The 10,403-nt window shown below is 46.8% G+C and overlaps 1 protein-coding gene across 1 annotated transcript; it reads left to right on the forward strand.

The window, feature by feature from the left end:
• Positions 1–1,919: 1,919 nt before the first annotated feature.
• On the forward strand, positions 1,920–10,077 carry NABP1 (nucleic acid binding protein 1). The gene is made up of 6 exons (XM_066553555.1): positions 1,920–2,229; positions 2,336–2,474; positions 5,445–5,516; positions 6,882–6,954; positions 7,231–7,297; positions 8,097–10,077. Exons 1-6 carry the CDS (start codon positions 2,139–2,141, stop codon positions 8,282–8,284), a joined length of 630 nt encoding a protein of 209 aa, XP_066409652.1. The 5' UTR covers positions 1,920–2,138; the 3' UTR covers positions 8,285–10,077.
• Positions 10,078–10,403: the final 326 nt, after the last annotated feature.

Genomic DNA, 10,403 nt, shown 5'->3' on the forward strand with positions numbered 1-10,403 from the left:
GCAGCACATCCAGGGGTGCTGGCTGTGAGGTGGCTTGAAGCCCACATCTGCACCTCTGCAGCTGCTCTGGAGCACCAGCACTTGGCTTCCTGGACAGATGTTCACCTGAAACCACGTCACCAGTGACACACCACACAAGTGTTCTTGGTGAAGTGTTTTAGTGTTTTTCAGCTAACCACACTTGTGACTTCCTTTCTGCTCAAGGCTTGCCATAACGTGAATAAACTTAACTGGTTGTTTTGGTTTTTTCTTTTTTATCCTTGAAAAATTGAAGGGTTCTCCTCAAATCTATTGTGCTTCAGGTTGAAAACAGAGGATACAAAATTATTCTTTCCAAAGGCTCTAAATAGATGCGGCAGAAAAAAGGAAGAAATGAAGGCAGAAAAACCACCTATGAAAAAGTGTTGCCAGTTCTAAATAAAGGTTAAAGTATTTTTGTCCAACCTTTGCTAGAGACACTGGCATTCCTAGAGTTTGGTTTGAAATCCTTCCCAAGTGACTAAATTAAAGCCATTCATGTACTGAAATACAGTTGATGACTCTGAAAGTTTTAGTGCTACCGTGTTATAGATCCCACCAGGAGATAGGCCCCCGAGGGAGTCTGTCATTTCCCTCATCTGCACTCACTGAAGGATTCAGTACAGAAGTGGATTAAGCTCTTGGGGAGCTTTAAGCCAACTCTCCTTTCGGATTCCTGCAGTATATTTCATTCTGAGCTCTGAGTGGCACCCAGCAAGGCTGCTCTGCTTCCTGCACACAAATATTGCTCAAAATTCCTTGGGCCAGAGCTCCCGTGTGGCAGAACGTGTGGCCAGGCACTTCACAACTGCTGTCCCCTCTGGATTTCTGCTCACACAAATAGAAAGGGAAAGCCCAGCTAGCTGGGTTTGGCTCTGACACGGAGCAGCAGCGCACACACACACACTGCTCTGCTGCCCTTCCTGAGGGGGAGAGCTCAATTACAGGTGTTTGGGCTGTTCTGTAGCACAGAGCGATTCCCTTGGGACCCAGCAGCCAAGGGTGTCACAATGCTTGTGGGGGCTTGTCCACCACCTCGATGCCCTCCTGCCTGGAGCAGCTCCCTTCTCTCATATTTTACACCCTGACTGCAGCCAAGCTCACGGGAGTAACGCTTCTCCTCAATAAGCTGCCGGCAGATTTCAGATGCTTTGAGAGCCTTTTTAGTGTTCATCACAATTTAGGCTCACGTTTTAAGAACAGGAGAGCTCAAAGCAGGCACAACCCCTGGCTTTCCCTACATGCCTCTAGCATTCGGTCCCAGGGTCAGAATGATGTGGTGTAGCCCTGCCAAACCCTGAGGTGCCCGCAGCCCCGACAACAGCCTTTCCTGCTTGGCGGAAACCAACATCAAATCTCTTCCGGAAAACAAAAAACTAACTAACTGACAAATCTTTATTTCTTTATTTCCAGTGAAGGAGGGAGGAACTGCCGGGAAATCGCTCTCCGGGAAACCTGAGACAACGCTCCTCTCCGTGTTACAGCAGCGGCTTAAAATGGCGCGGAAGGGCAGCGAGCCGCTCCCTTACTCCGCTGTGCCGCACCGACCGCTCTCGGGGCGCGGCGGGGCTGTTGCCCGGAGGGAAGTCAGTCGGCGGGCGAGGGGCTGAGGGGAGGCCGAAGGGGTGAGGGGAGGCCGGGGAGCTGACAGAGCACGCCCGACTCAGCAGCCCCGACTCAGCAGCGGCAGCGCCCCGAGAAGGAGAAGATGGCGGTAGCAGCGTTGGCCAATCAGCGCGCGCCGCCGCCTCGCGCCCGCCCGTTACCCAGTCCCGGCGCTCCGCGTGCCTCGGACTGTTCCATTCGCCGCAATCGCCCCCTCCCGGCGCCCGTGTTGGTGGCGCCCGGCCGGTATAAAGCGGAGCGCGGCGCACGTGTGCTCCTCAGTGCCGGCGGGAGAGGGAGGCGGGGTGGTCGCCGTGCTGGTGGTGTCGGAGTGGAGAGGGAGCGGTGGGGGTCGGGCGTGCCGCACAGTCACCGCACAGCCCCTCGGTGCTCGTGTCCCCGTCCCCTGTGAGGGTCGCCGGTGCCCCCCTGCCCGGCCCCGCGCTGCTTCTGCTCCCCCGCGGGATGCGGGCTCGGCCCGCCCCGCTAGCCCTCACCCCCGCGCCGGCCGCAGCATGAGCGCGGCGAGCGACACGTATTTCCTTATAAAAGACATAAAACCCGGACTGAAAAACTTAAATGTCATCTTTATTGTGCTGGAGATCGGTAAGTGGCGCCCGGCACGCCCCACCCCCGGGCCGCCCACGCGTGTCACGGCGGGCGGGGGGGCCGGCGGCGCCGTGCCCCCCCTGAGCCGCGCTTCTCCCCGCAGGGCGAGTCACCAAGACCAAGGACGGGCACGAGGTGAGGTCCTGCAAGGTGGCGGACAAGACGGGCAGCATCACCATCTGCGTGTGGGACGAGATCGGCGGCCTCATCCAGCCGGGGGACATCATCCGCCTGACCAAAGGGTGCGTACGGGGCCGGGTCGCGCTGCCCTTTGTCACCCGCGGGGCCTTCCAGGGCCACGGGGGACACGGCCGCCGCCTCCGACCCGCTCCCTGTAACCGAGCCAGCGCCCTAAGGTCACTTGCCAAATTAAACCCACCTTTCTTTCCCAGGCCGGAACATGCCTAGTGTGAGCGTGCAGGCTAGGAGGGGCTTGGGTTTGTAATAAGGAGGTGGTGGTGGAGAGGTTTGTGTGCCTTAAAAAGCTTTCTAGGACAATACTTCTGGGGCAGGGGGGAATGCAACAGTCAGTCCTGCTCTGTAAATCAAGCAGGGGAAGTCCAAAGCATGTTCTTATTTTCACAGCTAGTTCTTTGCTCTGGCAGTCAGCTCCTTAATGAAAGGTGAGGTTGATTACATATCACGCAGAAAAGTTGCTTTTCATTGGAATGACGTAACAAAAGTGACGGGCAGAGGAGAACCTTTTCAGTTTCACTATAAAAATTCATTCTAGGGCTACACTGTAGAATGTGTTAATTTGTTTAGGTGCAAATAGTTCCTCAGAGGTCATTTAATTTAAAAAAGAAACAAACCCAACCCCCAAACTTAATGTGAAAATGCTAGAGTCAATCCGAAAATCCTTTTCTGTTTCACTTAAATTGTCACTAGCAAAGTCATAGTAAGTTTCATTTGAGTTCTTCATGTCAGTTAGGTTGCACTTTTAGAAATCCATTACACTGATCCTTTGGCCTACGGCACTCTGGGATCTGCAGTGTGTGTAAGGTCCTGTTAATTTGTTTTTGTGAAAAAGTAGGTGAAAGGCAACTCAGGCTGCTAACTGAGCTGCTCTTTAGTTGTTCGAGTAATTCTCAGTTCTGGACTGAAATTGCATGACCCTTGCCACCAAAACTACAGCTGCTTCCTCCTATGCAAATGTCCTTTTACACGAAATGGGCTGACTCCTCAGCAGAGGTGGTTCTGGGGAAGGCTGCTTGCGTGGAGAGCACGTGGAGCTCAGGGATGGGTGGAACTAAACCAGAGCTCCGGGCCAGCACAAAGCCCCGTGTGTAAATGACATTGAAACAAATTAAGAGCGATACTGTTCAGCTGTATTACTATACTCCCTTCTGTGGTTGGCTTACTGTAACTGCTCTGGTGTTTCTGTGCAACGAGTCATGGCATCCTTTAATCTAAAAAACTGAGCTTGGCTTGTATGTATTAAATTTATGAGCTGACATCACTGTTTCTGGTGGGTGGCAAAGTCATGCCTTCATTTACATGAATTGCATGCTCCCTTAGGACTGCAGAGGGAGTGAAGTGGCAAAAGCTAAATCCATTCTGGTTTGGCTCTCATCTTCAGAAAACTGGCATGCAGGGCTCTCCAAATACAATTTTATATTTAAATAGAATTGAGTGTGTGGTGTTGCCATTGCAAGGCAGGTACATTTCAGCTCTGTAGGCTAACATGGCCTCATAGTGCAGGATGCCCTCTGATACAAGCAGAAAAGCTTACACAGGCACCACGAGTGAACATGCTTTTTTTTTTTTTGCCCCTTGCTGAATTTCAAGCTGCACACACATTCCTCTGCAAAAGCAGACACTGTTGCTTACTTTTGTAAGTTGGTGAACCCATTCACAGGAAGCTGTTGCACTTAATATTTCTAAATTTAAAATTAGTGCTGGGGTTTAGTGCTTTATGGCCAGCTCTTTTTGAGATAAAAACCAATGCTTGCATACGTGGAATAACTTTGTGCTGGAGATTGTGAGTCATGTGGTTTGCTGGGTCTTTTCCCAGTAAATGTATGTTTGACTTACATTTATTGTTTGGCAGCTCCTTTCCTTTGTTTTCTGCCACAAGACTGCCTGACTAGCTGGTTATTAAAGGTATAAAAGCAGTGAGGGAGTCTTTAAAGTGAATCTATGAAGTGGAGAACACTAATCCTTGTTCTGGATGGAAAGCTCCCAAGATAGTATCTGCAGTTCCAGTGCCTGTGCTTTCCAGAGCAGGTTATCACTGCACTGGCAGTGCTGTCCCCTCCTGCCAGCCTGACTCCTCTCTGCTGCCTCTTCAGGGCCCTGCGTGTGGCCGGATGTCTCCCAGTCTCAGCAGATAAGGCAAAGGGCAAGAGGAGGGTTTGTTATCTCTGTTCCAGAGATACACCCGGAGTGAAGGAAGTGGTGACTTGTCCAGAGTGGTGGCTCCTCTGGAGTGCAGTTGCTGAGGCTCCCTGTTCCTGTGCTAGAAGACACACATATTCTTTTTAACTCCCTTGCACTGTGCCTGTGTTTCTGGTCTGTGTTTTCCTCATTCTCTACACGTACGTGATGCCCCTCACTGAAGGGATCAATTACACAGAAGGTTTTGTATGGCTCAGATTTCAGTGCTTGAAGTCAAGTGCCACCATAAAGAATAGAGTGCACTCACCCTGTCTTTGTGAGGGAACATTCCTGCAATCAAAAACCTATTTCAGTGTGTTTCTATACATCACTTGGAATTTGATGGCCAAACTTGTGCCTTTAAAAAACCCAGTCTGGTAAGGACCTATATTAAGAATGGAAGCACTTTTGATCATGCACATTCGGGAGCAGTAGCTGTTCTTCAGCAAGCAAAGGTGATTCTTCCTGGCTCCTGCTGAAAGCAGAACTGAGTTGTCACCAAATATAACACAGACACTGCTTTTGGCAAAATGCCTTTTCTCTGCAGGACAAGTCATAAGGGTTGTTCCAGTCAACAAAAGAGCATCCAATCTCAAAATAATTGGCTGCTTTCCTGGAATTGTCAAAGGAGTCTGCTGAGCTTCCGGTACCTTTTGCTAGAAGTAGTACATGGGGATCTATAAACAATTGGTGTTGGTGACTTTGGGGTCCCTGGGAATTTTTTTGGTCCATGCTGGTGTGTAATTCTTGTTAACTTCCTGGAAGATAGCATCCTTCTACTTCCTCTGTCAGCTCATTCACTAAGAAACTGCTTCACTTCTCCTTTCTCTGGCCAGGTACGCATCTCTGTGGAAAGGATGCCTGACACTTTACACAGGACGAGGAGGGGAGCTGCATAAAATTGGGGAGTAAGTATTGTGTGTTCATACCTCTCAGCAGAGTGCCATGGTAAGTAAGAGACCTGGTAGCTCTCAGGAAATGGAATTCAAGGCAGCAAAAGTGTATTCTCAGTTGGTGGTGGATGTAATGAGCTCTGACCCTGCCTGGACTGTAGGTACTTTGTGGAAAATCAGTCTCCATCATTGGCACAGGTCTAGGAGGAGGAAATGTGTAAATGACAATCTGCTTTGCTTACCTAGGCCTTATCTTGATTAACCACTTCATTTTGGTGGGAGCCTTTTGTATGTGTGTCATCCTTGAGGGCCAGGCAGTGCAGAGAAGGAAGAGCAAGGTCACTGCAGTGAATCATATCCAAGCAGAAACAGACCTCATTAAACCTGCTTTAAACTGCCCACAGACTGGGGCAACAGCTCCTGCCCAAGAACAGACATGAGTAACATACTTGAGCAATAAAAAAAACAGCAACCTTTTCTAACCAGAAAAGTACTTCCTCTGTTGCACAAAGTGCTGTGGGAAACCCTGCAGTCATCAGGGAAGAACCCTGCAGTCATCAGGGAAGTGGGGCTCTGGGGTTGCTACATATCCTCCTGTATGGTTCAGAAATGCCCAGTGTTCAGATGGATTTACACACACACAAAAAAAATCTACATATTATTTTGTACAAAATCCATTACCTCAGAAGTGTTACCCAGCTGATTTACTCTCCAGCTGGCTGGAGTGATGAGAGTCCTTATCTGAGTTGTAGTGTTTAACCATTCCAAGCAGTGTAATGATCCAGATCTTTCTTCCTCTCTGCCATGATTTCCATGTTGTGAGTTGATGGGCCTATTCTGCCGTAGTCCCCTTGAGTGGAAAAGGATGAAAGCATCCTTTTCATTCCAATTTCATTGCCTGTTTTGGGCTCCTCTGTGCTATTATTGTTAATGGGGCCCTGCATAGCATGGGAGTGTGTGGGAGTGAGTTTTCTCTAGAGGTGTAATGCAGTCCCTGTCTGGGAGCAGGCTGGGTGACTCAGTGCCTCAGGTGACCTTGTGAGTGGGTGCTGGACAAGATTATGCAGCTGGAAGAAAGACAAAGGGAGCCCTTTCATCACCTTTTGTTTTATTTAGGCCAGTTTACCTCCTTGATTAAATAAATGCTTGCCTCTGCTTGATTGAAATGCCCTCACCAGGAAGATGTGGCAGCCTCACCACAAGCCTATAAAGGGATTAAAGAACCTTTTAATACCTACACATATTTTCTGAACAGTGGGGTCTGGATTAATTACTTCTAGGTGATGCGATGTCAAGAATATATGCTCTGTGAATTGTGGAGTTAAGAACTCTGTTAAAAGATGTCTTTAGAACTTGGTAATAATCCTAATTTCTTCCCAGGTTCTGCATGGTGTACTCAGAAGTGCCAAACTACAGCGAACCCAACTCGGAGCACATCGGGCAGAACAAACTGGTATGTTAAACTTGTCTGAGGCTTGTGGCCTAAAGTGCTCTTTGTTCTGAATATTTCACACTAGGTTGTGATCAGATGTGACTCTTCTTGAAAAAGGGACTCAGTGATATATAGCTAGAAATGAGCCAATAATTGAAGTAGCAGATAAATTCCATGTGGAGCCACTGTAAGAACACAGAGGGGAAAAAATCAGCCCCTTTCTGTAAAAATGTGAATTTTCTTTCTCTGATCCATGTCTTTCTTTTTTTTTTTTTTTCCTTTTACCTTTCTCTAAAGGCACAGGGTGAACAGAATAATATTTCTGCATCAAGTGGTATGGGTACTTGTACTTTTGGGCCACTGGGTAAGTTTTTTTCAGTTTGTAGAAGTGAAAAAATGAGAAACACTTAATGGGAATAGAAATTTATTTCAAGGGTTCTCCATTCTTGGGATAAAAAAGTGTACTAGGCTCTAAAAAGTCATTCAGACTGGGGCCAGAACCTCAAGCATGTAAGCATGAACATTTCCTGGAAGTGTTTTTAGGATTCCTTCTGTAGGAGAGAGGAGGAGATTAGAATGTTTGGGGTGTCTGTATCACATAAGAGATCTTGACTAATCTTAAATTGTTGTGATGCTTTTGAAAAGTTTTTGCAGCACTTGAAATTCTGCTTTTTTAAACTTCCTGAGACATTGGCTTTAAAAATTACTTCAGTCTTGCTAGATTCCATGGCTTTCCTGCCTGGTTAGCTCACAAAAACAGATGTGGTGGTAATCTGAATTCCAGTATTTGACTTATCTGGATCATTTTGTGCTGTATTTAAACATAGAATCTTAAATATGAAAATGCTTCAAGGCTTTGAGCAGGTGCAAACTGAGAGGGAACCTTAGTTCTGGCCTGCCTACACAATGCTCTGCACAATAACAGCTGTTATTGTGACCCTTCTTGCTTTGAGAGTTGAGAAAGGGATGGAAGGGAGGTAGTTTGGGAGGGGAAAGGTAAGCTGTGATTTGGGATCTTGCAGTGCCAGAGAGGCTTTACCTTGTGGTCTTCAGGGTTTGGTGTTTACTGCAAACTCCCATGTATTCCTTGTTGGTTAAGTTATGTAGGGAATCAGTGATTTCAACCCATGGAACTCGTGATAATGTTTTTTCTGTCTTTTTAGGAAATGGTTTACAAACTGGACCTGAAGCAAGTGGATTTCCATTCACGTATAACCATGGCCACATTTATGCAGGTAGTGGGAGAGGCAATGGACGAGGACCTGTAAATCCAGCACCAGCCAATAGTGTTCAGCCTCTTCCCCCTGCTGTCAGTAACGGGAGGGACCCACGCAGGGCCTTTAAGAGATGACTATGCCAAATGTGGTTGTACAGCTTGCTTAAACTCTACACTCTACTTGAACACTTACTGCACTTTTATTTATAGTTAACTGTGAACCAGTTTGTCCTTTGGTTTGTTTTTTTTTTTACCTTTTGGTGTATGGAGCAAACTTGATGTGATCTATTTCTTGTTTTGCATCAGGGAAGCACAGTGAGTCTTCCCCATACATAAAGGGGGTAGGGGGAGAAGGTGGATATGAGGAAGTAAGGGTCACAGGTGAAGATGTCTCAATTAAAACTTAGTGCCCTTTGCTGAACAGAAGAAAATTTCAGTTACATACATGTATTTCTGTTGGTCAGCCATGTAGCCTTAATAGGTCTACTCTGTCCTGTGCAAGCATGTGTTGACTTCTGTTAGGGATAACGGGAGCTCTTCGTATGGGAAGAGAAATGAAGGGAAGAGCACAAGTGCTCTGGTGAGTTGGGTGTCCTGGGAATGAATATGGCTTGTGAAGCAATAAGTGTAAGGAAATGGTGGTGCCAGACCTAGTGGTGTCTCTGGAATCAGGGAATGGATAGCTCGGATCAAAGCTGAAGATGTGGTGAGTGTCGTGAAGCTTGATTCTGATTCCAGAAAGGTGTACACTACTTGAAAAATTCTCTTTAAACACCATGATCACTGTCAAGGAAAGTGACACTGATTTTTGCTTTGGATAGAAGCGTGGATATTCGTTCTTGCTTTGCATGAGATAGCAGAATAGGAGGATCTAAATTCAGACAGTGTTGGGGAATATGCTTTTTGTAGCCTTTCCTCATGTAAAAGCCCAAGGTTACTTTGCAGGAGCCTGAATTTCCAGGAGCGGACTGTTCTCAAATGCTGCATTACCCATCTCTTCGATGAGTCTGCCTACTCCTCCTTCCTTCATTCACTTTTCCAATAAATTATGTATTAGATGAAGCTGTATATGTGGATTGCAGAGGTACTGGCCAAGCACACAGCTGCACTGTGATGCTGTTAAGCTTTCCTTCCTCTGTTTTATATGAAACATGAATTATCCCTTGAGGAGCCCTCCCCATATCCTGGGGGGCAAACAGCTGGTTTTATTTCTGAGATCACAAATGCCTTGACTCTAGATGAGAGTCCAGTGCCATATTTCAGATCAGGTTCAAAAGCAACTCGGAAACTGAGGTGTCATACTGGATTCATCTGTTTAACTCTTCTTAACTGACCTCTCAAATAAAAAAAAATTGCACTAACCACATCAACAACAAATCTAACTTTGTTTCTGTCAAGCCATAAAGACTTCATGACAAAAGGCTGTTTCTTCTGAATTGTGGGTTGTCTCTGTGGTCATTCATGTTCTTTGAATCTACCGATGTGTTACTAATGTTTACAAGTTGTTTACATTTGATACTTTTTGCTTTTGGTACTCTATCATGATCTGTTGAAAATTGCTTCTAATTGGTGTAAGTTCCCTGTTTGGTGTGAAATGAACTGAAGTTTGTTTGAAATGCAAGCATCAGCAACAACAAAGTGCTGAAGGGAGGTTGAGAGAGACCCGTGTGCCCAGACACCTGAGGGCTATTTGTCTCTGCTCTGGTAAAGTGCTTTCCTGGTACTTCCAGGTGGAACTAGTGAAACTTGTTTTGAACACAAGAGGGTGGCATGCCTTAGGAGATCCCCTCTGCATGCTGCTGTGGAAGAACACTGGTCATTGGTGAAGCAGAAAACAGGCATTTCTGGGGAAATGGTGTCAGGAGGAGATGTGTAACTCAGGGACTTTAAATTGCTTACTTGTTTAAATAAATGTGATGTATAGTCGAGATGCATGGACAACCTTCTTCTGCACTGTTGCTCTAAGTCGTTTGATGTGTTTGTGAGAAGGAAGCCAAGAAGACTTCTAAACCCAGGAAGTCTCTGTGACGTGTTCCAGAGGTACAGAAGATGTAAGTATGGTGTGAGAGCCATGCTGCCCAGTCAGTAGTAGCTGTAAAGTTAGCAAAGTGAACAGTGCAGGTGATGGCATGGTGGGATCTTGGTGTTAATTTGAGTATCCCCAGTGTGGATCTCAGATCCTGGTGGTCTTAACTTCTCTGTGGCATAATGAAGTTAAAATCAAGGGCAACCCTGTGGTAGTGTGTGCTGAGAG

This window comes from Molothrus aeneus, chromosome 7 (assembly GCF_037042795.1).
Source record: "Molothrus aeneus isolate 106 chromosome 7, BPBGC_Maene_1.0, whole genome shotgun sequence".
In the NCBI taxonomy this organism is placed as follows: Eukaryota; Metazoa; Chordata; class Aves; order Passeriformes; family Icteridae; genus Molothrus; species Molothrus aeneus.

Coding starts and splice junctions, on each gene's coding strand:
- NABP1 (XM_066553555.1), top strand. CDS start 2,139: ATGAGCGCGGCGAGCGACACGTATTTCCTTATAAAAGACATAAAACCC. Junction 5,517..6,881: donor GAGCTGCATAAAATTGGGGA/GTAAGTATTGTG, acceptor ATTTCTTCCCAG/GTTCTGCATGGTGTACTCAG. Junction 7,298..8,096: donor TTGTACTTTTGGGCCACTGG/GTAAGTTTTTTT, acceptor CTGTCTTTTTAG/GAAATGGTTTACAAACTGGA.